The sequence below is a fragment of the Anabas testudineus genome, chromosome 10 (assembly GCF_900324465.2).
Source record: "Anabas testudineus chromosome 10, fAnaTes1.2, whole genome shotgun sequence".
NCBI classification, from domain to species: Eukaryota; Metazoa; Chordata; class Actinopteri; order Anabantiformes; family Anabantidae; genus Anabas; species Anabas testudineus.
The window spans coordinates 22,417,346-22,443,960 of record NC_046619.1 but is presented as its reverse complement, the minus strand read 5'-3'; the positions used below and the strand labels follow the sequence as shown (position 1 = coordinate 22,443,960).

Genomic DNA, 26,615 nt, shown 5'->3' with positions numbered 1-26,615 from the left:
CTGGATCCAGAGTTTAACAGCAGCCACAGACGTTGATCAATTATAAAGAAACTGCATCAAGCTCAGCACTGAAAACCCAAGGAAGCAAAACGAAACAGTTAAAACATGTAAAATGTTGTTGGTACAAAAAGAACATCGTTTTATTTTTCTAATTGATTTTAACAAAGAACTGCGAAGCTCTCACCTCCACCTGTGGGTCACTGATCTGTTGTCTCCTAGTTTTTAATAAAAAACTTTTGGCACTAAACAACATTTTGTGTTTGATCAATATTAATATGAATAAAACGTAACAGAAGGTAAAACAGACGATCTGTAGAAAACTAAATGAACAGAAGTTGATGTTCTAACGTCAGATTAAGTTCAGTGTGGTGGAATAAGAACATCTTTATGTTCAGAGCCTGTTTCATAAATAAATAATATCCACATTAAAGGAATGATTATTGAAAACTTGAAACCTTTCCTGGAGAACAGTGTCACTACATACCACTGTTCATGGTCACGGTTTGAGTTCACCTGGACCTTTTCAGTCGTCGGCAGCTGATGAAACTGACGTCACACTGAGACAGACAGCACGTCTGGGACGTGTCCTCACATTTCCAAGTTTAACATGAAGAGAAATGTTAAAACTAAACACATTCAGAAGACGTTCTCTCTGAAGGCTGAAGGCCGTACAGTTCGATTTCAGAAACCAGGTTCCCGTTTAGAAATCAGTCGACTGTAACCTGGTTACTTAAGTGCATGTAAACACATTTTTGTTATTGACCTTTTCCTCAACTGGAAAAAACGGTCTATTCGTTTCCAGGTTTGAGACCTGGACTGGACTGAAGAAAAAGAACAAATGAGAAATTATTTCTACTCGACTTTATTAAAAAATATTTATCAACAAAATCATCAGGAAACGTGCACACACTCACACACAGAGCAGGATCCGCTCACGTCGACCACACGCTCACGGATTATCAGGAGAAACAACAGAGTTATGAGTTTATATTAAAAAACAAAAAAACAAGACAAAAGAAAAAGTTCTATCGATCAATCAGTAAGTGAAGTCTGTCATTCCAAAACACTTTGCATCCAGGTTAGGAATAATTAAAGGTGGAGGATAAAAATGACCTGATGTTTCCCGTTTGATTTTCCAAAAATATACAATATTTCTATAATTACACACAGAGAAGTCTCTGGTTGGCGGCTGGTTTTGGAAGGAAACGCTTCACTTTGTTTTCCTCTGGTTACGTGCACACACTCGAACATTCAACCAAACAGAAAAACAAGAATCTACAAAAATAGGCCATCAGGCTTTTTACACTTTGCATGTTGAGTTTTCCTCTGAGTCGTCTGTGCACATCGAACCCGCTCCTCTTAGTTAATATTAAGACAGAACGTCTTTATTCACATATTGACAGATGAACAGCTGCGGCTGCTGCACTACGCCAACGCTGCTTTAACTTACTTAGAATAAAACCTCGTTTTAAAGAGAAGGGACGTTTTTCTACGGTTAAACACCGAGCCGAGCCTGGTTTTAAGGAACATGTTTAATAAACACACAACGTCACCTGCTGTTCAAAGTGATGAAGTGATCACTGTAAAAGAACAAAACCAGATTCAGCTACTGAAAGGAGAGCAGTCTTAAACTGTCAGATCTCCATAGAAACATTAAGCTGCTGTTCTGTTAATGTTCCCCACCCCCAGTAAAACATCCTTCACTGTCACTGATGGGAAATGAAACAGATCACGTGGATATTATTACTTTGTTTTGTTCTGCTAAGGTTGTAATTCGTGGAGATATTGACATGATTTGTTCAGGAGCAAACATAAATGTCAAATTTCTGTTTCAGACACTAACAGAACGAAACACGTCAAGTGAACAACTCCCAAAATCACAAGTGCATCAGTACAACTCTCATCCTGTTGGTGTCCTGAAGAAATCCAGATGACGTGATTACTTCAGACAGTAAAATTTAAACTGCAGATAAACCTGAATCAAATAAGAGGAAGATTTCCGTTAAATTACCGGAGGAACATTAACAGGACAAAACTCTTTCAGTGCTCATATGGACACGTGACTCGTGATTTAACACAGGACAACATTTGTCAACCTGTCCTTCACCTAATTAAGTTTACTTTATATTTGCTGCTGCTGCTGCTGCAGGTGTCCACTAGTTTCTAGTTTTTCTGCATGCGTCTGTCTGTATTGTTACCGGCACGTGAAGCTGAACTGTGGACATCAGACGACTTGACCAACTGGTTTATTATTCCGATAATGATAAGTGCTGCCAGCTTTACATTATCATCACATCATAATACTGACTGATCAAACCAGAGCTGCAGTGACTCCGCGATTAAACAATCAGCAGCTATTTCCACCAGTTCCTCAATTCAGAAACTCACTTCATTTTCTGAAAACAGGTTTTACATTTTTTTTATGTGATCCGGCATGAGACAGATCAGGTTCATGTTTTGAACTGAAGCCATCACTGCAGCGGATTTCACTCTGTAAATGTCACATTTTGTGATGTTTAAGACATTCGCCTGGCTGCAGGGAACAACTGGATTCACTCGCTGATAATCTGGGCTTCTGACTCTGGCTGGTTGAATTCTACCAGCTACAGCTGATATTTAAAACATAAAATAACCTGTGGATTTGGACAAAAAAAACTCATTTGAGAGGGAAGTCTGAAAAAAATAAAGCTTTGACTCAGATGTGTCTTTTTGAGGGTTCGGGTTAGAGAGAGTTTTTCTACCTGCCGATAGCTGTAGTTAAACGTCTAGTGTGGCCTGTTAGTTTTAAATGAGTCATTCTGTTCCCCTTCTTAAAACACACAGGGTGAGGAATGACGTGTTGACGCTTTGTGCGTTTGCTGCTGGACAAACTGAAAGTGCTGAGAAGCTCAAACAGACGACGTCCACTGAACAAACTCCTGGTTAGACTCGTTCTCCTTGGTCAAAACCTTTATGTTAAGATTAAATGTTTTGAAAACTTTCTGCATCAGAATTTCATGACATGTCAGCAGCTGAAAATTTTAAGCTTTTATGAACGTAACAATACGACAGCAGTGCTGCTCCTGTTCTGCTCTCTCATTGGCTGACGATGAGCTGTCGCAGGTACGACTGTGTGAGGGCTCGCAGCTCCTCCAGCGTGTAGTCCTCCGGCATCGGCAGGCGGGTGATGTGCGGCGCCATCTGGACGAGTGGGATGCTGAGGGAGTCGGACGCTGCGTCGCCCTGCTGCAGGCTCAGCACCACCCGCAGGATGTTGGACACACGCTTCGCCATTTCTGTGCGGAGGAGGGGGAGTAGATGTTAAAGGATGGATCAGAGTGGACAGAAGCCTCTTTTTGTTGTTGTGGAACTTTTCCTGATTTCACTCATTTTCTATCTACTTGTTGTCACTTAAGACTAATATCGGTTTTTAAAGTGAACAGCTGCTTATCTCACATCCTGCAGCTACAGAACATCGTTCATTCAGAGGTATGACTGTGTCCAGCTGACCAAATGTAGTGCTGCGTGTAAAAGTTCTTAAACACAATCTGATGCTTTTCTGTTTGGGATGAAGTTTACAGTGAGCTTTGTTGAAATTAACAGTGTTTCTGTAAAGTTGTTGAACTGTAAGAAAGGGATTAGATGACACATCAAATCAACACTGTGAGTGAGTCAGGTAACTGATGAAGAGTCCTACTCTTACCTGACTGAGCGAGCCGGTCTCTGGCCGTGCTGCAGGGCAGCAGCTCGATCCTGCTGCACAGAGACGTCACGTCTGTGTAGAGACGCTCCAGCTCGTAGCCGGCGTTTTCCATCTGGTGCCGAGGATGAAAACACAAACATCAAACTTCAACAGTTGCCACATTACTTCTCCATGTTCCAGTACTATGCTTGAGTACAATACACACTTGAACCTTCCTCAAGGAAAGTAAACAATGTAAACGACAACATTCTACTTTTTACTCAACTACATTAATCTGACAGCTTTACTTACTTTAGTAAGTAGTAGTACGTATGACTCAGATTATTACTAATACAGATATAAAACTGCTTTTTTGTTATCAGTGATTAATTATAATTCAATAACATAATAAAGATTTTCTGCACAAGTACTTTTACACTGACTGTTGTACACTGTGGTATTACTACTGTTAAACTGAATACCCATGAAAAACTACCACTACTACTACTTGAAATATTACACTTAAAGTTCTCTGAACGTCTTGTTGGCCAACTACCTGCTGGATTTTCTGCAGAGTCTTTATGACCCTAATGTAGTCTAGGTAGACCCTCCCTGCAGTGTCCCAGTCCTGGATGGTGGCGCTGTGTTCAGGGACTGCCAGCCCCTCCAGGAACTCGAGCAGGTAGTCGTGGTTATCGTTGATGATACAGTCTACGGAGAAACATAGTATGTTTTAAAACATAGTCACAAACTTTTCCAGAACAGACTTGAACTCAGTCTTCAGTGTTAGTTTTTATCTGAAAGCTGATATCAGATATCTGATTTCCTGCCTGCTGAGACAGCCCAACGTTTCTTTTCAGCTCTTTTTTCTCATATAATAACATTATAGTTTATTTTATTCATGGAATTTTATTTTTAACTAACTGCAACAGACCAACACTAAAACTAAAAAATGAAAAACAGATGAGAATCATATCTTTAAAAGATGTTTCAAGTGAAAACCAGTTTAAACTAAACAGCTTGTGTGATTTCAAATGATTTAACAGGCTGTACCTGAAGCCAGGTGCTGGATCAGCAGCCGGTGGCACTGGTTCCAGTATCCGGCCCGGTACAGGTGCAGAGCTTCCTGTTGTCTGTCAGCATCTCTGCGGGCTCGCGTGGCCTTCGCCTCATGGATCCACTGATCTGGGATCAGCAGTCTCTCGGTTAGGAAACGCTCCCTCTGGAGGGTCTCCTCCGTCTCCTTCAGGGGGCAGTGGAGGGTCAGCAGCTCCTTCACCGCTCGCTCCCGCTGACTGACGTCAGAGAAAAATATTTAGATAAAATAAAATATATCGTTAACTCTTCTCCAGCATGGAGGGCGGCGATGTTACTAATAATAATCACCAGGACCAGACATCCAGCCTTAGATTTGATCGTTTACATCATTAGAGGTTACTAATAGGTTCCTTTAATATTAAGTTAATGAGCTGAAAGCAAGATAAATAAAAATAGGTTTGGTTTTTCATCTCTAACCTTCAGATAGATTCTTCTTGTTATCAAAAAATGTTTATTCTCTATCACAGAAACATCTGCGTCTTATGTTTCATAATTAATCCAGTTTCATGCCAAGCGTCTGAACGTACGTGTGGTCTGGGATGTGCAGCAGGATAAAGACGGCCATGTGCCACAAGCCAACGCTCTCCAGCTGTGCGGCGTAGCTGGCGTGGAGGAGTCCCTGCCGCGAGGTGCTCAGGTGGGTGTAGTGCAGCGCCTGCAGGACACCCCACAGGTGCCAGCTGAGACGGTAATCCAGACGCTCCCAGGTGATCGTGAGAGGGTCCAACAGCTGCTGCAGGCTGTAGTGTCTGCAGGAAGAGATGGATGAAGGAAGACAATGAAGGAGCAGTCCATCATAGTTTGAAGGTGGATGGTATAAAACTTCCATCTGTCTCTTGATGATGATAATAATAATAATAATAATAATAATAATAATAATAATAATAATAATAATAATAATGAATACTTTATTGATCCCCTTGGGGAAATTGTGGGTGGACAGCTGCTAGACGGTATGTCAGCGCTACACTACGGGGTTTCGGGGCCTGTCCAAGGACACCTCAGCAAGTAGCCAGGAGGAACCGGGAATCGAACCACTCACCCTGGGGTTCATAGGCGACTGCTCTATCCCCTGAGCTACTGCCGCCCCATCTAGAGGAGTTGTTTTTGTTTTTAACAAAAAGCAGACAGATGAATTAAAGTTGACCTGCATTCACACCACAGACTACAACCATTCGCCCTTTAATCTGTATTAATCTTCTATTTACCGCCATTCCCAACTCACTGAAACACAAATGAGTAGTTATGTTTTGCACTTTCTTGGTTTATGTGAAGCTGTTCTGTCTTGGTGCGTTTAATGCCACCAGATTAATTCACAGAGCTGAATGATCCACCTGAATTCACACCAGCTATACACTCAGTTTACCTGTCACTGTAGAGTTTGAGTAGGTGGAAGCAGAGGTCGTACAGCGGTCGTTTAGACTCTTCCTCCTCCTCCTCCTCCTCCTCCTCCAGGTCTGGCTGCTCTGTCTCCAGGTACGGGGGCAAAGGCGCACAGGCGTACTTCCCCCCCTCACATGAGCCCTGCAAGATAGACACAAAAAGGAGAACGACACTTTAACACATATACTCCTGATAAATGTGTGTAGAGTAGACAAAGAATAAAAACAAGTTTGAATCAATGATCCATTACAGGATAAATATGCCGTGACCAAGCAGCAGCCAACAGCAGCTCACCTGGAAGGAAGCTTCGTATTTGGAGAGGGCGTCGGCCACAGAGGCGGTCGGAGGCAACACGAACCAGAGGTGGATGGCCACGCAGCGTTTCCAGTCCAGCTGAGAGCACACGTTTACGACAGCATCAGACGACTGCCACACCTACAGGACCCGAAAAAAACAACAACATACGATCAGCATCAAACTACAGCGCTAAACAACAAGGTGGCAATTTAAAGATGTTAAGAAGCCACTTCTACCTTGGATGGAAGTTACATTCTGACACAGATACTTTTTAAAATGACATTTTAAACCATGTAAAGAGGTAAATGTTAAGCTTATAGGGCAAAAATCTAAAATGTGCGACTATCCCCATGTTCTTGTCTTTAAACTTTAAAATCTCTTTAAATAAATCAAACATCTCACAGGTTTTCCGGCGAGCAGAGCGAAGATGCGAAGTCGTTCCTCAGGTAAGTAGCTGTCAGTCTGCATGCGGTTCCAGTCCGCGAGCTGAAGGGCCAGCAGGTCCCGGCAGTACTGAGAACCCATGCCCTGAGACAGCAGCAGGGACAGACGGTGGTCTCCTGTAGATGAACAGCAGTGTGTTAGTGGTGCAGAGACATTAACCACGTCAGGCCCTCTCACAGAGCTGCTTTTACTGCACGATCACTGCACACACGCTGCAACTATCAGGTTTTCTTTTCATAAAATTTCCATTTCCAGTCAACCATGTTTCTGACACTAGCATCACTTCCTCACCTTCCTTCTGTGCGAGTCTACACGCCTCACTGATGCGGTTGCCTGTCAGGTAGCTGAAGATGGCCTCCGTGTGGTGGCCTTTCCCTGCCAGAGCCACCTCTTCTTCCACCCTGCAGATGGCGCCACAGGAAAGCCAGGCCGAGAAGGTCCGCCTCCTCTCCAGCTGCTGCTCATAGTCGCTTGACGTTTCCATGTCTGGGTCCTGGTGTGCAGGGCCCAGTCGACCCCACAGAGCCTCACACAGGGTCCAGACCTCAGCCCAGTAACCCAGGAGGGCTGAAGGAGAAACAGCGAGTGAGTCATGTTCTGTGACAACACTCTCTCGTTCACATGATCACACATACACCTTCATAGCTCTTTATTTAAATATATAAATGCTATGTTCAGTCAGGATCTAAACTTTTTAATCTCTAACTGGAAATCCTTTGACCAAGCTCATTGAGTCCCGATATTTTAATTAGTCTCCGAGTTCCGTCACTTACGGTCGGCATCACCCTGCTTTTCCCTCAGTTCGGTGATCCACTCTGCGTAGTCGTGCAGCGCTGCCACGCCGAGCTGCGGTCGGATCAGAGGGCAGGCGGCGTCTGTGGTGCTGACGGTGCTGTGCTTCAAACAGATCTCTAGGGGGCGTTGCAGCACTGCCTGGCTCTCTTCTTCATCCTCCCGCTCACTGGTTTTCACTGCCAGAGGCTCCAGAGCCACAAGCTTCTCTAACACCACCTTATAGGGGCTTTCTATCAGTCTGCAGGAGATTAGAGCAGGTCAGTGAAGAACACGGGACTGAAGACATATATATAAACTCTACGTTATTAATAGTTTATATAAAAACCCTAATTTATCATATAACATATCTATATAACATATATATGTTACATAGAGTCTGATTCTACTTCTCTTACGGTTTGTTTCTCGCAGGTTTTGGCAGGAAGCTGAAATCGGTCTTGGAGGTCAGTTCTTGGTGGTCGAGCAGTTTAGAGGGCAGTGAGCTCAGCTGCTGTCCACAGTGTGCCAGTGTCCAGCCAGGACCCCACCCCACTCGAAAGGATCGTCCGGCAAACAGCGCAGCATCCATCAACAACCGTCCCTGCAATATAAATCATGATGATGGTTCTTTCCTGCACATTCAGTCCTTTCCTGCAGAGTGTATATATATATATATATATATATATATAAAAAAAAAAGAAGAGCACCAACCTTCCCCAGAGTCACCGACTCTTTGAGGGGGACGGGGCCACCCAGCCGACGGACCCCAACCGTCCTGATCGCAGGTTCTGGAGCTCGAGGAGGCAGAAGGAATGAGGAGGGGCCCGGAGGCGCCCACTGTATTGACCGGGGGGGTTCGACTGCAGCTGGAGATGCCCGGGACAGAGAAGGAGGAGGAAGAGGAGCACGGGGAGAATCGGAGAGCTGAGAGAGGAGTCCGGAGGTAAAACGAGTCTGAAGGAGACCCCCCACTGCAGAGGGACAGACGTTTTTATTATCTGATCTCATTTCTCTCTGTCATGATTATAGAAATAGCCGTTTCAGTTTTAATCTGTTAATTATTTCAGCTAACGTCACATTACACTGAACCACAGCCAAAAACAAGATAACTGAAGATACTGAGATCAAGTACTTTCACTATCACCTCACATTTTAATTACTAAATGATTCACGAAGAACCCTGAATATGAGTAAGCTGATTATCAGATTGCACAATATAATGTTGCTGGTCGAAAACAGACTTTACGGCAGCAGAAGATGCAGATGGCTAGAAGAGGAGTTTGGGAAGGTAGCGTCACCTGCAGCCGTAGCACAAAGCACTTAACTCCCAACAGCTCAAAAAAAAAAATAAAAAAAAAAAATCGGGTTTTATACCGGAGGGACGTCCCTGAGTTCCTGGTAAGACAATGCGAGGAGACGAAACATCAGTGGCAACCTTCATCACTCCCTGATCGTGAAACATGTCACTCTCTTCATCATCCTCAGCAAACAGTGACGCCTTCATAATCTGAACAAAACAAAACATTCAATTATTTTATTCTTGCGGGCAGACCGATGACTTCCTGTGTGTGGAGCGGTGCTCTGACTCTACCTGAAGGGTGTGAGGATTGATCCCCAATGCTGACACTATCTGGCTGGAGGCAGAGACGCCTACGTGCTCCGCAGAGATCAAACCCCCGAGCTTCCCACCAGTCGTGTCCATGTCCACCACCAGGAGGTCGCCTTCGTCCTCTCCTCCAAGCATGCTCTCTGTCGGGAAGCCCTGCGTGATATCGGCCATATCACTGTCCAACTCTGCCATGCTGCCTGCAAGATCCACGACAGACGTGGACTGATGGTGCACAGACACAGTTAGTGACGAGAAAAAGGCTTCAATACGAGTCAGACACAAATAAAATCCAGATCACAAACAACTTAATCAGGTTGTTGAATATCTCAGAGTTATCGTGTTTTTCTGTCTCACTTGTATTTTGTCTGTGGAACGTCTGAGAACAACACAATAAACCTGCCCACGTTGAAGGAGGTTAAGTAGATAAATCACCCACTGATTTGGTTGGTGAAGCATTGTTTAGATGCATGTCTATTATTAATTATTAGAAAAAAACTAATTAAACATTTCAAATGGCTGTTTGAGCTTCGGTAGTTTTTAAATCACTTTTGTATTCTGACAATAAAAACTACTAATTAGTTTTGTCTGATTTCAGTGTTATTTTTTTTAGTTCTTTTTGAACCGTCATTGTAACAAGACAAAGGCATTTCCCTCTAAGATCAATAAAGTCTGACTCTGGAAAGAAAACACTGCTGAAGAAAATTTCCAGCGGCGGTGTCCCATCTTCACCAACAGTAAGTTTAATATAATTTTAATATTTGTAAAGAAACTGTTCTTCACACAAACTGTACAGACCAAAGCTTAAATATCATCTGTATTAACTTTATTTCTTTTGATTATTGCAATTTAAAAACCAACACAATTATTATCACACAACTTACAGCAGGCTACATTCTAAAATATCTTCCTGCTAAGCTTCATTATAATATACTGATACTTTAACACACACAGACTTAATGTCTGAAGAGACGTTTTGTCCTCAATAGGAGAAGTATGTTGTGGTATTTCTAAGATTATAAAAGACAATTTAATACACTGCATATGTACGTTTAAACTAAAGCTAAAGTAGCAGATTCAAGGTAAAGACATTATTATAAACTCTGTTCTCAAAAAAACATCAGTGTTAGAAACAAAGTGCCTTAAATAAAAACACCTTTGATATTTGTGTTTAATGAAAGCAAAGAACCAACTGCAGTAAAGTCAGTCACACAACACAATGAGATGCAGAAGTGAAACTCAAACGAACACCGTGATTAAAAACACAAAACGTTTTCAGTCCTACACTAATTTTAAGGCGGAGGATATTCTAATAGATAACGTAGGTAACGGCAGCGCCGTCTGCGGCACTGTTCACACACGTTGTCGCTTCCGCACTTTTCATATGCATTACTGCATCTCATTTATATGTACTCTTGATTTCTTATGACGTGCACAACCAACGCAGGTTACACAACAGCACCAAGGTGCATGCGATGCAGTGACTGTGTAGTAACTCATCTGTCTCGCAGTGTAAACATGTTCAGTCCTGATCACGTTCACACGGGAGACGGTGAAACAGACATCTGATGGAAGAGATGGTTGGTTCAAACTACAGCAAACGATGAGTTGGTCATTTAGTTTAAGATGGATCATGTTAAAATAAATAGAAACATTCTTATGTCCGACCACCTCATGCTTCTATAAGAATTTTTGCTATTATAAACACTTCCTCCTTTTCCAAACACAAACCCTGCTGTGTGTCTGTTCTGTTCAGTTTTCCATACCAACTGTTCATTTAGATCTGTAATGTTCAACAGAAACTAATCCTCCAAGAACCAGAAACATCCTGCGCCAACGAGTCACATGTCCATATTTTTCTCTATAAAATTCTGTTCTCTGTGTCTGTTCTTCATCAATTCATTTGAATCTTCACTGGCTCCTCCAAACACAGATCTCATTTTCTGACTGAACAGCATCAGAAACCACTTTTATCTTTTGCGACCTTCTTAGTTTAATCAATACTTGAGTCATTCAAGGCCTTGTTTTTTAAGCAATTTAAAACTCATGAATTTTAGCTGAGGTGCTAATTTGTTCCTGGAGCTGGTCAACATGTACTTTGACTCTGAGCTACTTTTATTTAGGATTAGCGTAGTCCTTGAAAATGAAAGTTAAATATCTAATCTAATATAATGTTGACACACAAACGGTGTCATTTGTCGTCCTGCCACAACTAAAACAGCTGGACAAGCAGATGTTTGGGTGAATGCTCCTTTAATCATCTCAGATGTGTCAATGAGGATGAGGATGATGAGTGTGAAGGGGCACAGGCTGCGCTACCTGAGCCTGTGGCGCCACCTGCTGCTGAGAGGGAGCAAGTTGCTGCTGCAGCCTGGACGGAGGCAGGGGCATCATCGTCTTTAGCTTCTTGGGGTCAGTTTTGGGTGGGACTTCCTCCTCCTCGTCTGAATCTTGAAGGCCATATTTGGAGAAATGGGCCACCTGAGAGAGAGGGAGGAGTCAGTTACACCTCAGAATAACAGGAGGACAATGCACATGCAAAACCGTCACAGCAGAGTCTGTGGTGACGAGTTGTTTCACAGTGTTTGTGTTCAGATTGGAGCTTTTTCATAGGGTTTGAATGTGTGTGTGAATAAACACCAGAAAGGAAAAACTTTTGGTCTAAATGTGAAATATTAATCATATAATAATCATCAAATAATAATCAGCTTCTGAGTCAGAGCAGACAAACAAATAAACAGCTGTAACCATGGCAACTGTACACAGGAATGATGAAGACAGCGGCAGGCCTCGAAAAGCTAAGAAGATAAAAATACAGCAAATGAAGAATAAAAATAAGAGTAAACTGTGACTGATGAATAAAATTAACACTAAAATTTATAAATTAATATAAAACATTTGGTGACTGAAGGAAGAATTATTTAAAGCAAACGTGACTGACCTCGAACACCCAGGATCCGGTCTCAGGTCTGTACTCCAAGAAACGAGCTCCCTGTTTGCGAGAGGCTTTTTCCAGCCGACCCTCGTAGTTCATGTCAGTCAGACGCTCAGGGCTCCTGATCTGAGTGCAGGTCGTCTTGTCATTTGGCCAAACGCCGTCCAGAGTTACCTCCGCTCGCCTATGAACACACAGAAGTGGATTACCAACAGATCACTGAACAGTTCGAGGCACAAACACGTCCATTAAGCCTGGAGCTCACCTGTTTAGCCCCTCTCCTTCTGGCGGCTTGTTCTTGTCATCCGGATACACGATGACTTCTTTGCGTCTGAAGTGGACGATCTCATCGAGGTTCAGACCCGAAACATTCACCTCCCCAGGGAAGAAGATGGAACCGTAGCCTGTAAGAGCCAATCAGAGCAGAGTAGTGAGTCCACTGTTCAACCATAGTTTTACATCACGTAATATTGTACGTGTTGAAAACCTCTCCTAGGTTACTGTTGTAAATCTCGGTTTTTTACTGATGTATTAAGATCAGAAGCTCAGCTGTTCACTGACAGTTTCAATCAGCACAAACATCATTAGCCTTTAGAAACAGATGACAGCGAGTCTTAACGTTACCTTTTCTGCCAACAGTGAAGTTTTCCACAACACATTCTCCGTTTTCATCCACCATCTCGGCCAGATCCTCCATGGACGGGATGGTGTAATAACCAACACGGGTCAGGAGGATGCCTGATAAACAGAATAAAATCATGTATTTACAACTCTAGGAAACAAACATCAAATATTCATTTCTGTTCAAAGGTTCTTGTTCTTGTTGTTACTGTTCCAACCGACATCTATGAAAACACTTTTCTAAACAATATTTAAACCGTTTAAAACCTTCTAAAGTCTTTTATTGCAGATACGCAGTCTGATTTCTATTATTATTATTATAAAAGCAAACTTATGTGGCCTCAAGCCACAGAAGTTCAGGTTAACGGGTTCCAGTGTGGAGGGTTAATCTCTGACCTGCAGGGTGAGGAGGCTGTTGCTCGTGCTGCTCCTCCTCTCTCTCCTCCTGCAGAGACTCCTCCCCCAAAGATGCAGACACATCATCGCTGCTCAGCTGAGAAAAAGACAAAGTCAAATAACTAAATGAACATAAGACACAGTTTGTACAAGTGAACTATATTATTCAAATATCTCAGGATTTCCAACCTACTCGGCTTTTCCTGTCTGGGAATTATTAAAAACTGCTTGACTCAACATCAGCTGAAGTTCAGTTTTTTCAGCAAAATTTGTCACTGCCCAGAATATTTATTTGGATACTGACAGTGCCCTGAAATTCTATCATTTCAACTAAATCCAGGTGAGATCTGAGGCTGCTGACCTCCAGGCCATTTCTGGCTGGTTTGTGCATGTTGAGGTCAATGATGGTGTCCTGCAGGCTGGTCTGAGTGCGGCCCTGTGGGATCGGCTTGGCAATGGGGTTGACGTAGAACTGGGTGACCTCAGGGTCGTCGTCAGCCCGACCGCTGGGACCTGCCAGCTCCCTCAGCTCCTCGTCCTCCTGCACAAGGCTGCACATGGGAACAGAGAGTATTGCCCATTATTGTTACTATCCACAGTATTAAAATTAATATACAGCTAGTTATACAGTATCCAAAGAACAGACTTGTACATATACAACAAGTTTTCATTGAAGTCCACAAAAAGCTTCTCCAAGTCTCTACCTTCGTAGAGTTTTCATTTTTAACCTTTAATGTTTCCATATTCCTCTCTACCAAGTTAAAAACATCTGCTGAATAAACAGATTCAACTACTGCACTACCTAACTAACTGTATCTGGTTGTGTAGACCAGTTTAACTGAAGCAGCTCTTTAAAAGAAAAAAAGAAAAAAAAAAAGCTTTGCTGAGACCTGTGTCCGTTTGGTGGATATTCCAATGGTGATGCAAGGTCGTCTGTTTCTTTGTTGATTGGGCTGTTGTACTGACTGCTGTTCAAGTTCTTCAGCACAAGTTTCTTGATGCTCTTTCTGTGGACAAAACACACACAAAACACATCAATTTATAGGATTTATTCTAAAGACATTGTTACCATGGTAACAGTACAGGTGCCACGGACTGATTATACCTGGGTATAAAGGCTCCGTTGGTTAGTGATGGCTCATCATCGTCCAGCCCGTCGAAAAGCTGTGACTTGGAGGAGCCAGATGACGTCAGAGCTTTGGGTCTCACTCTGGTTGCAGGTCGAGGAGTCAGCTTGTAGTGGGTGGGCGTGGTCAGGGCCTTCTGGGCTGTTGGATTGGTTGGTTTTAGACGCTGTAAGGACAAAGTTGTGATTGAACACACTGGTCATATTTTGAATATTGATGTTCAATATTTGGATCAAGTAACTTGAGAAATAAGATGTGCAAGATCTGACTGCAGTAGTCAAATTTAAATGTATTGTTTCGCTTCTCTCACTCTCACCTCCTCTTTTTTCTTGGGGTCTGACAGCGGGTTTCTGAACAGTGGCGAGTCTCCGTATGGTGAATATGCCAAGACGCTGAGCTGCTGCTGAAGCATGACCTGTTGGGCAGCTGCTGCATTTGGATCAGTGAGAGCTGGCGGGGAAAACGAGACAAATGCAACCAAACCATTACCACTCAACATGTCAGAGGAGAGAGGTCAAATGTACCACCAACTCTAATGACCAAAGTCAAAATAAAATAAAGATAGAGAAGCAGTTTGGTTTGTTTGGAGAATAGGGTGGAAGGAAAAAATACAACTGTAATTTTATCAATAAACTTGCACATTATTTTGAATTCTCTTTAAGGAAAAGTTAAAATTTAATCGCAGTTTTCTCAGATTTTAAATCAGACCACCGCTGCTGTGGATGTTGCTGCTAGTCTTTGTCTGCAGCTGCTCACCAACAGGTTGCTGAGGAGCTCCAAATCCAAGCGTGCTGGTTCCACTGTTGAATCCAGTCGTCCCAAACGTTCCCATAGTTCCCAGTGTGGTGCCCAGTTTGTTCTGGTTATTCCCAAACAGAGACGTCTGTCCTGTGCCCACTGCTGAACACACATGGCTCTGTATTAATACACTGTAATAACAGCCTGTGTCACTCTCCAGCTGAACGGCTGGTTTGTCACATTGGACTCTTTAGGTACCATTTGTCGACAGGCTGTATTCACATAATGTAAATATTAAGTTTACAACACCATTGGACTGTGGAAAGGTTTATCATAAATTATCTAAAATCTAGAAAAGTCTTTAGCTGCAGCCCTAAAGGAGAGTGGTTTGTAGATCAGGTAAACCTTCTGACCTGGATAAGTAACACACAGGTCGCTGTTTGTCAATTAAATTCATTTTAGAACAAATATGCATAGTCATTTCTTATTTTCTTTCTGATGTTGGAGTTCCCGAATTACCTGTTCCAAAGCTGGTTCCTAGTCCAGTTCCCAGACCTCCCGTGGCAGGCTTGTTCCCAAACAGACCCCCACCAGCAGGGTTTGCCCCAAAACCTGCACAAACACAAAAACAAAAAAAAGTTAATGGCAATAAACGACGATGCCTGATGCATCAGTGAGCATTTCACTTTGCTGTGATACATTCCTACCTCACCCAGCCCCAACTCTAAACATTAGGGGACTTACCGAAGGTGGAGGTGTTGGTTCCAGTTCCCAGCGTGAGGGCAGGCTTATTGCCAAACAGCCCGGTGCCAAAGGACGGGGCACTGGTGGTGGTGGTGCCGAACCCAGTCGTCTTATTTCCAAACAAACTCTGCTGTTTGAATTCAATAAACGATAAAATTAAAATCCACAATGACACATTGGTTTTCACACAGTGTTCAACAAACTGTTGTTTCACTTTCTATTACTGACACATCAGTGCGCTGCAGTGTGAGCTGAGATAATTCATTTTGATCCTCAACATTTTTATAGAAAACAAAGACTTAAACATGTAACCCCTTCTTGTTACCGTGAAGTCTTTTAAAGTTGCAGGAAAAGGTCACTTAAAATTACAAAGACCAATTTACTGAAATTCATTGCATTGAATTAATATTAATATTTAAATGGTGACATGGTTTAAAAGAGCACAGCTTCAGTGAACATTAGTATCCAAATAACTGGAAGATTAACTTTACTTTATATGTGAATGTATGTGGCAAACTTGAAGCTGTTAATGTTTTCTTAATACAGTCGCTTCCAGAACTCAGATGTGGTTAGCAGGGAAAAAGTGACACTGTCCAGATCTCAGACAGAAGAAATTCTATACAGAGAGAAGCTCATTTTACTGACACTCATTTAGAAAACGTGCAACATTTTCATGTGGCTGAAACCCTGTATGATACTGGAAGTCACACCTTCAGCTTCTTCTCAGCTCATCTTTCTAACAGTGTTGTTGAATTTTGTACCTGTGTACCAACGTTTCCAAATCCGGTGCTGGTTTGGCCAAACAGCCCAGTGCCTGTCCCAAAGCCAGTGGCAGTGCTGGTCTGAGATGTGCCAAACAACCCCCCCGACTGAGACGCTGCTGTGTTGCCAAACAAACCCTGAACCGCAGGAGAGAACAGGTGTGAACCAACCTCAAGATTTTTCTTTCTCTGAAGTCTTGTATGAACTTAGGTTAACAAAAAACCTTCTTAGAGCTAGAAAACCATGTTCTCACCATGCTGCTGGTGTTGGCCTGTCCCATAGTGTTGGTGTTACCAAATGAGAAGCCGGTGCTCTGTGTGGTGGTGGGCTGGCCAAACGGCTTGAAAAGGCTGCCGGCTTGTTGCTGGTTTTGCTGACCAAACAGGCCTCCTGTGGTCGTACCAAAACCGCCAGTAGCTGTAGAGAGAAGAACACACACATTGTTTATCAAGCTCTAATCATCACATCTCCTTTTCAGCCGACATGTAGAAAAAATTAAACACATTAGAAAGAGTCTGGAGATGTATCAGCTGCATCACTGTGGTGACATCCTGACTCCAGTCTGAATAATCAGATTCTGTTGTTGTTACCACTCACTTGCTCCAAAGCTGCTCTTGTTCTGTCCAAAAGAGAAGCTGGTGTTGGGGGCCGTGGAGCCGAAAAGACCGGTGGCAGCGCTGGAAGTGGGTGTAGCTGAACCAAACAGCCCGCCCGTCCCCGGAGCCATAGGGTTGGTCGGGCCTTTTCTGCCTGCCTGGTAGTCCTCAAGCCTCAATTCCTGCAGGGAAACGCACCCAAAATAAGTCAACGCAGAAGAGACAGTAGTAACCAGATAACTGATGTGCTGCATTGACTGGTCTGTCAGGTCAGCCAACAAACTCACCTCTAGTGATTTGTTCTCATACTCCTTCATGGCTGTGATGCACTGGTGTTTGGTGTTGATGCTTGTGGTCACGCCGGCTTTCACCATTGTGTCGTTACCTGTTGGAGGCTGAATGGGGAAAAAAAAGAAGAAAAGGTAGGATGTGTAAAACAATTAATTACACATCTCATGTCCACATTTGCCTGTGATGACACACTCACGTTGAATTTTATAGTCGTTCCTGGCTGCTGTGCAGCAGAGAACCCTGAGCCTCCAAACAGTGAGGTGGTTCCACCGAAGGGGTTGGAGGTGGTGTTGGTCGACCCAAACAGCCCGCCGCTGCTGGTGCTCGTTCCGAAGCCTGGGGAACATGACAGCACAATTATTTACAGAAACATGTCAAAATGATAACTAGGAAGTTCTATTTGTGAACTGAAGTCCAGCAGTAGAGTTATATTTCAATAATCATGTGACATTTTATTTTATAGAGCTTCTGTTTATTAACTCAAATGGATTTTCTAGACAGTTTTAGAAAAATTAATGTGACAACATTTCAAAACAAAAGTTGATTAATATTGATGGGATTTCCTGTGGGGAATGCAACTCAGTTCTGTTTACAATTAATATTACTTTTAACATCCTTGGTACTTGGTTCTCTTACGATCTTCACCTGTGTTTATGGCTTCTTTAGTAAGCTGGACAGTTGTTTCTCATTAACCAAGACTCCTTAATGATCCTAATTTTTTGTGGCACTATCAAACAGTTCTTGTTCAACACAGTTAAGAAATTTAAATAGCACTAGCTGAAATTTAGTGGCACTACAGCACAATAGTTATACTTATTGGAGGAGCCATTTTCAGTCTTGGTTTGGTGTACTTCACTTTTGGGTCCACTATATGTCAGAAAACATAACTAGGTCCAATTCATTATAGGTAGGTACTGTTATTATAGGCAGGTGTTCCAAGACGGACAAAGAGTTTTTAACTGCTTCACTTCTCATTGTTTCACTATGTTTTTACACTTTGCTCGTCACCCACTACGCCAGCACTTTTAGTTTTTTGTAAATTGTTGAATTTATGGAAAGTATACGTATTATGTTATGGACTATCGATGTCGAGGACTGGACACTTTGTATGCCATGCTCAATACATAATTCACCGAAAACAGCAGAGCAACGCTTGGACAATATATTTCAATACTGGCGGGTCAATTACTTTTTTTCCATCCAGCAGCCACTCAGTGGCTTTAGCTGCTACATTTATACTATACTAGCTTATGAATTATCTAATCTGACAGAAACAGAACATCTATAAAGTTTAGAAAACAGATATAGACAGTTATAGAGGATCCTCACTTCCAAAAGATGTGGGTTTGTTGGCACCAAAGGCATTGTTCTGCTGAGAGAAGAGTCCGCCGCTGGTTCCTGTGCCTGTGTTGCCAAACAAGCTGGTGGAAGTGCCGCTCGGTGCACCAAAGCCAAAACCGGTGCTGGTGGAGGAAGAGGAAGCCGGCTGGCTGAAAGTGTTGGAGCCAAAGAGACCACCTGGAGGAACAGAACAGGAAGAGATTAGTTTTCCTTCAAAACCTTTAGGCTCTTTATTTTTTTATTTAGTAGTATCCCTGAGGAATAAGTGGATTTTAAGTGCTTCACAACAAAATTAAGAATTAAAACATATAGAAAGTAAATCAGGTTTTCTGGCCGTTTGTTCAATGTGTGAAGCATAAAACATTTTCTCTTTTTTTGTTTTGACTGGATGAATAGAGTCAGAAGGTCTCAGACCACCTGAGAGTCTGGACCATTCACAGTCTAGTCACAGATCAGATTAGTATTTTGGCTGTGCAGAAATATTGTTGTGTGGATAAAAAAAACAAGTCTGGAGAATCCTAACAACAGAATGCCTTCAGATCATTTGCATAGATCTCAGCAGCAGCAGACTGCAGGACTGAGACACTGAACGAACAAACACCTGCTGCTAGTTTTCCTAACAAGAGAGAATAAGACAAACCAGGTTTATTCTGTGTTGAACCAAACAGTCCTCCAGTGTTGGTAGTCGTCCCAAATGCAGACGTTCCAAAGCCTCCTGTCGTCCCAAAACCTGTGTCTACAGATACAGAGGTCACATGAGGACAGTTCCGGTTGATGCTAACATGACATACTGTGACCTAAAATTTCTATCATGTTTTGCACTAACTGGACTGTAAGTCAGGTCCAGTGTTCACCACCTGTGATGAAAACCCTTGATTTAAGATAGATTAACTGAATATTCAGACAATTTAGTTAAAGATAAACATTTTGATGATTTACATTTGATTAGTGAGAAAATTATCAAGTAATTGATGGTATCAGTGTGAAGATTGAATTAGTTTCCTTATGTATAAACTGAAGCTAGAAAACACAACTGTCAGGCTAGCATAACGAAGAGGACTTGGTTTCCAGACTTGTCTTTAAGAATCTACTCAGCTCGAGCTGCTGTAGGTTTAAATTCTAAAGTTTAGATAACTTAGCAAAAAACACTTACTCTGCTGTCCAAAGGTCGATGAGGTGCCAAACCCTCCTGTTCCTCCACCGAAGGGAGTACCAAATGACTTGTTGAACATGTTGCAGTGCTAGCAGGACCACATAAGTCTTCTGTTGAGAGAATCAAAAAGGTCCAAATGATCAACTTTTTAAACAGCTGCAATTCTTCAGCAAACAACTCTGGCCACAACATGCTGTCAAGGAAAGGTTTAATCCACATTAAATTATTTAGCCAGTTTATTGGTTTAGTTTAGAATTTGATGACAACAGTATTTTCCAAATCATTCTCAGTAGTTTCATAGCCAGAAAATATTGTTTTAGTATTTTAGAAGCCTATCACGTGATTTGCCTGAATAATATAATATAATATATATATGTGTGTGTGTGTGTGTGTGTGTTATATTTACACTAGAAAGTAAGGATACTTTCTGGAGAAACACTCCAGTAAATTACTAGTGCAGTCAAAGTAAAGTAAGTAACTTAAGTACATGTTTCTATGTTAGAGCCCAGCTCATGTGTGAACGTGCACTGAGCAGCTAAATAGCTTCCGGTGTTCGTGTGAACCCTGTTTTCGAAAGGATCCCCTGTCCTGAGCTCAGGCTTTGAGTGTTACTTTGAATAGTAAGTAACGTCAACGTTACTGCAGAAGACAACACTAGTCGACCATCGGTCCACGTGCAGCTCACCGGGCTGTGTCACCAGTTAGTAACAGGTACCTAAAAAACATGACATTAACGGCAGCCCCAACAGTTCCGCAGGAATAAACCGGTTAGGAACCGAGTCCGTCCGGTAACGAGTCAGAGCCAGATGAGACCAGTTATAAACCGAAAATCAACACAGCGAACAGCAACCTACATATAGCATAATTTCCGCTTTAGCTAACAGCATGTTAGCTCAGTGGATTAACCGCAGAAAGAACACGTTCAACAAATCAACTCTTCCTAGATAAAGAACAACACCAGCCTTTAGATTAATCTAAAGTCTCGCGGATATTTGGACATATATGTGCTGCAGACAGTTCAAGTTTACTATGTGCGTCAGGCTAATGTTAGCAAGCTAGCTCTCCCGCTAACCACTTAGCGTTGCTACGTAGGTAAGCGTTAGCAAAACAACAACAACACAGACAAATAATAAATGTTATTTTCATAAACATGTACCTTTAACAGCGCGTATATGTCTATGGTTTCCTCTGCGGTCGTCTTCCCACGGTCTTAAAGCGCTGGAGTCCAAAAAGTTGAGGGAGACAAATGAGTTTAGCTTCTCCTCGACAGAGCCGGATAGCTTTGTGTCAGCGAGGAGGGAAAACTGTCGACCAGCGAGCGTCACCACGCACTTTCATACGTCACGACGCTGTGCCGCTGCTGCCGACGTAAACACGCTTTTCCCTGTTTAATGAATAAATGAAAAATAAATGTTCAGTTTATTTCTGATAGTTTCTGACAGTGGAAACAGGAAATCCAGCATTTAATTCTATTTTGAATGTTTTTATTTAATCATGCGTCTCACTGCTACATTTAAGGGAACCACCCTCCATATCCAAGTTTATGTTATTATTTTATTTTAATTTTCAATGTGTATATTTGTATGTACATACATCTAATGCCTCTTTTATAACCTGTACATTATACTATTGCACAGTATAGTCAGTATAGTGTTTGTACTTGTATTTGCACTTGAACTTTCTATAAAGCTTTAAAAAGAGTACTGAGAGTAATGCCCTGAAAAGAAAATATAAGAAACATAACATTTGTGTTTTTCTATTTGTTTTATGGTTTTACTACAGGAATTAACTAACATGTGATATGATCATGTCACAGGTTATTAAGAATGTCAACATTAGCAAGTTAGATAAATGAGGTCGTTTTGGTGTCAGAACTAGGAAGGACACATAACAAATAATATATCATAAAACACTGGTTGCCATGTTTTGTGATGTACCAAAGGTCTAAGTAAATTGTTGCATTATTAATGCTATGACCCTAATTGATGATTTCTGTGATGGAGATTTGTCTTAACAGTTACAGCCTTTCGGTCTCTTGGTGGCACACAGCTGAAAAAACTCCTCATGATGAAGGAGGCAGGTGAAACCAGCAGGTGTCACTGAAGCAGAGCATTTGAGCATTTTTCAGTAGTCACAAGGGTTCGAGTGAATTATTTAAAATTTGTGGAAGCTGATTTTATTCATTTATACAGAGTTTTTATTGCTACCTGAGATATATTCTTTAACCTTTTGACCATCATTTTTGGTTACATAAACCAAAATATAAATATATACAGTTTAATTATATTATTGTACAAGAAGTGGTACCTTATATGACATGATATGATATAATATGATATGATATGATATGATATGATATGATATGATATGATATGATATGATATGATATGATATGACATTATATAGGACAGATGCCAACACATAATATCTTTGTTGCAATTCAAGAAAGATGTATGAGGAATGATTTAGGAAGTAGTCAGACAATTACCAGAGCACAAAGCCAACAATGAGACGACGAGTTTTAATGAATAGCAAAGACGTCCAACTTCAGACGACCTTTAATGGCATTTACTTACATCAGTCATCCAGGTGAAGCTATCTGGAGGTTGAGTCACAGGAACTGGATTTCCTTCTCATTACTTGCAGGACCTCTAACAACTTTATTTATATCAAACCTACTTTTTTAAATAAACATACACAATTGTCTTTGTAGATATAGATGATACACAAATACAGATGTGTGTTAGTTTCCAAGTCATACCGAATGAGGCTGCATGTGTTATGCATGATGATAACAAATCTCAGCCGGCCCCCTGTGACAGAACTCTAGAAAGAGCTGTTACATGTAGCTAGTACTGTCTGTCAGAATCACAAATAGTCCAATGTTTAGTGTAGTTATTCCTCAAAAAAACAAGTTTGAATTATATCAAATAATATCTGGAAAGTTTTCTCCACAATAACAAACAGCACATTGTAGCTACTTATTTAGAATTTCAACATAAAAATGAAAGTGTTACGGTAAACTAAAGTAATATTAATATTTTAAAATCTTAGTGAGATCACTTGTTTTGTCTGTACACTGAACACACAAGTTGCTCTACCAGAGAAGAGTTAAAGCCGAACTCTCCACAATGAATAAATGAACAAGTGGGTCAATGAATCATAATATTTCAATCACTACTTCACTAAGACACACAAATACAAAATATACATACACACAAGGGGTGCTTGAAAGCTTGAAAACTGACATATGCATCTATTAAAATGTTGATCTGTAGCATGAAATCAGGGTGAGACCTTAGTGACAGCTGGGACAGTGGAGATGATGCATGAGCACAGGTCGAACCGTCTGGTCTCTGACACCATAGATGAGAGAACTCAAGCATCTGGGGAAGATGCACAAACACACGTACAAAACTATGCTGACACGAACAAATGTTATCGCTGCTACAATTTTGGAAAGAGCTGTAAGCATCGGGTTGTAAATGGTGGAGGAGAGACTGAGGCCCAGCTGTATTAGATGCAGCAGCAGTGTGTTACGAGCCTTCCAAACTGAAGCTTTGTCTGTGGAGGCCGACCTGGCTGCTACCATCACACCAATATAGGAGGAAGTGACTACCACACCGGCTGATAGGAACAGAACACAAGTGTAGACTGTAGTATAGTCATTAGACACAGATCCAAGAAGCATAGCTACATCAGAGCAGAACTCCTTCATTAGCAGGCTCTTTAGGTCTTCAAAAGGAAACTGTAAGAGCAGCAGAACTCGAGTGAGAACGTTCAGTGAACTGAAGGCCCAAACTACAACGATGGCCACTCCTGTCCTTCTGATGGTGACGACGGTGGCGTGCCTCAGTGGGTGGCACACAGCTACATATCTCTCCAGAGACATCGCCACCAGCGTGAGAGGGGAGATGTCATTTGTGAGACTGGCAAACATAGTGAGAACACCACACATAGGATACGTCAGCCTTATTCTACACGCAGCGATTACATACAACACCTGGCTCAGAGCCATCTGTACAGTGTCTGCAAAAAGGAGGTTATACAGAAGAATGTAACGACAGGTGTCACGAAACACTGCTTTACTCCTTAAGGTCAACAACATGGTTCCATTGATGAACAGAAACACACAGCACGGCACCGAGGTCAGAGTAGAGAACATCGCTCTTTCTAGTAACCCTTGATATTGCTGTTGACTGGTGACGTTAGTCAGCGACTCATTCACATCTGACATTTTACAACAACAATTACCTCTTAATGTGAGTGGAACATTAACACTGAGCTGCTTCAAGCTGGTATTCCTACAACAGTGAAGATTCACCCACAGCACAGCTGCCTGCTGAGTTCACATACACAATCTAAAATGAATTCAAACACCCTCTGCACACAGTTTGCAGAACAGCTGGTTTCCCTGAGAGCTCAGCTGCTCTGCAGGGTTTGCCTTCCCTCACACACTGTATATCAGCTCCTCACACCCCCCTCACAGGGAACCATCCCTCACGGGGTTAACAACATTTAGATAGGTAATCTCTGTTCCCTTATTGCCAATGGTCAATTTCCATTCCTGACACAGACCTACCAGATATTCCGTTTTTTAGCAAAACTAAAACTGCTTTGCACTGAATTCTGTATGTAGACATTACCCGAGTCTGGGTTACCTAGACTTTATCTCACTAAAACAAAATCTGGATAATTTCAGAGTCTCATCGTGAATCCTGCACGTCTTTACCAGGCGTCCTGCATCATGCTGAAATCAAACTGAGTTTCTCCCCAATTGAGAACAAAGCTGAGCCGGAGTTTCCTGCTGTGTGCTACATGTGAGGAAGCACAACTCCACACAAGTCTGGACCTGATTCTCCTAACAGTGGAGTTAATATGTAAAAACACCTCTACACTAAAATAACGAGACCAGGACATAGTTGATTTTACCTCATCAACAGAATCGACACAACTGAATTATCCGACTTAAAATATTTGCTTTCAACTAACATGATTCAATTATGTCAATTCAGTTGACATGATAAAGTCAATCATCTCCTGGTTTCTCTGTTTTCTTTTTTTATTTTTATTTATATATTTATAAAAATAAATATATATTGGTTTACATTTCATTTATGCTGTCGTCAAGAGTATCCATCTCATTTAGTAAAGTCGTTACTACCTGCATTTCTTCAACATCCTTGTAGAGTTAATATAACACTCCCCTTTTGATGTTTGATCATTCTTGTATCTATGATATTAAGCCTGAGGTTCAGTTATGAAACTATCCACTTTCTCTGCACTCTTACACCACACATGCACTTTGCTGAAGGATTCAGGAGATCAAGGACTCATCAGACCATATCACTATTTTCAGTTATGTTTCACTTCATTCTCAATAAAAGTGCATGTGGTGTACACCAACAGAACCTGTGTGCTGTGTGGCTGGACCCTATGGTGAGGGGATTCGCTTGCTATGTAGTGCTGTAGGGACATTTTGATGGCAGGCTTTGGGTCCACTTGTACCCTTCAAAGGAAGGGTCACTGCAAATCAGAACAAAGTTGTTCTGAATAATTATCTTTATCCTGTGATGAAACATTTCTATCCTGACAGGACTGGCCTCTACGAGGATGACAATGCCTCCATCTACTGTATGAGACCTAAGGGGTCACTGAATGGTTAGACGTCAGCACGGCAACTAGGTTACAGATAGGTAATGTCCATTTGCTTTATTCCAGAAATTTTATAGCTGACACAACGTACGAGAGATTATTTTTTGTTGTTAGATTTATCAAGTGATATTTTCATTTGTTGTTTTCTTTGTAGTTAGCATGGCCATCAGCCACAGTTCCCTCACTACCTAGGTTTTTCTTGTATCTCAAGCAGGGCTGGCCAACCCTGGTCCAAAGCCACTACCATGCTTGTTTTCCCAGTCATGCCTGGACTTACAGCTTCTGATTGGTTGATCACACCTGGTCCACATAATCAGCACTGGGTAAAGCACGGACAGCTAGACAACAACAGGACAGCAGCTCTCGAGAACCAGGGTTGGCCAGTCCTGACCTGAAGCCTCTGAACTTGAAATTCCATACATCCATTTCCTGCCACTTATCTAGTCCCAGGTTGAAGTGACAGCAGGCTGAGCGGTGTGGTCCAGTCCAGGCATCAGAAGGCCTCCTGCTCAAATGCCCAAACCACCTCAACTGACTCCTTTCACCCAGAAGTGGGAACTTCACTCTGAGCTGCCTTCACATGTATGAGCTCATGATTCCCTCCGAAAGAATGAGGCCACCCGTTCTTATTCTCTTTCTCATTGCATATAGCTCATGATCACTAATACTTTGCTTCAGAGTCACCTCTATCTTTGCCATGGTGGTTTGGTATAATGCCTGAATTACTGTTGTTGCATTAACCCATGTCAAGGTGAATGAGTTTTTTTGGTTTGCTGCCTTCTTCCTTCGCTGCAAGGTAACTTTCAAGCCACCAAGGAGTTTGTCATGCTTACGTGTCTTAATGTATTATGAATGTGTTAAGACATCCAGTCAAGAAGAAGCTGAAACCAAAAGACAACCAAAGATAAAATACATCATGGTAGGTCATGTCATGGGCAACTGGACTTCTTTCTTGTTAGGTCGAAACATTTCTCTCCTCGTTCATGTTAGTTA

At 42.0% G+C, this 26,615-nt stretch overlaps 2 protein-coding genes across 4 annotated transcripts; both read right to left on the bottom strand.

Moving 5' to 3' along the window:
- Positions 1–852: 852 nt before the first annotated feature.
- Positions 853–21,266, bottom strand: nup98 (nucleoporin 98 and 96 precursor). 3 transcript variants are annotated; one of them, XM_026357474.1, is made up of 35 exons: positions 21,124–21,266; positions 19,968–20,077; positions 19,455–19,550; positions 18,803–18,991; positions 17,670–17,809; positions 17,470–17,577; positions 17,184–17,364; positions 16,840–17,003; positions 16,586–16,723; positions 15,825–15,954; positions 15,600–15,692; positions 15,099–15,242; positions 14,659–14,792; positions 14,321–14,508; positions 14,106–14,222; positions 13,577–13,766; positions 13,216–13,312; positions 12,823–12,936; positions 12,464–12,602; positions 12,205–12,382; positions 11,583–11,744; positions 9,249–9,488; positions 9,032–9,164; positions 8,369–8,628; positions 8,074–8,258; positions 7,657–7,916; positions 7,175–7,450; positions 6,842–6,999; positions 6,437–6,577; positions 6,126–6,283; positions 5,287–5,508; positions 4,715–4,956; positions 4,218–4,372; positions 3,683–3,794; positions 853–3,275 (listed from the first exon to the last, which is right to left on the bottom strand). In XM_026357474.1, exons 2-35 carry the CDS (start codon positions 20,044–20,046, stop codon positions 3,076–3,078), a joined length of 5,523 nt encoding a protein of 1,840 aa, XP_026213259.1. In that variant the 5' UTR covers positions 20,047–20,077; positions 21,124–21,266; the 3' UTR covers positions 853–3,075. The 3 variants fall into 3 exon arrangements, with proteins under 3 accessions (XP_026213259.1, XP_026213260.1, XP_026213261.1); XM_026357475.1 differs by having other exon boundaries at positions 15,099–15,239; XM_026357476.1 differs by having other exon boundaries at positions 15,825–15,951.
- A 1,999-nt stretch (positions 21,267–23,265) lies between these two features.
- Positions 23,266–24,204, bottom strand: LOC113160987 (odorant receptor 131-2-like). Its single transcript, XM_026358458.1, has one exon. The coding sequence runs from the start codon at positions 24,202–24,204 to the stop codon at positions 23,266–23,268; it is 939 nt and encodes a 312-aa protein (XP_026214243.1).
- Between the last annotated feature and the right edge of the window lie 2,411 nt (positions 24,205–26,615).

Bases quoted from the DNA above. Each gene is read 5' to 3' on its own strand.
- nup98 (XM_026357474.1), bottom strand. From the start codon at position 20,046: ATGTTCAACAAGTCATTTGGTACTCCCTTCGGTGGAGGAACAGGAGGG. The intron at 19,551-19,967 runs GTAAGTGTTTTT...CTGTATCTGTAG, and splicing joins ATCGACCTTTGGACAGCAGA to ACACAGGTTTTGGGACGACA. The intron at 14,509-14,658 runs GTGAGAGTGAGA...TTGTCCTTACAG, and splicing joins ACCCCAAGAAAAAAGAGGAG to CGTCTAAAACCAACCAATCC.
- LOC113160987 (XM_026358458.1), bottom strand. From the start codon at position 24,204: ATGTCAGATGTGAATGAGTCGCTGACTAACGTCACCAGTCAACAGCAA.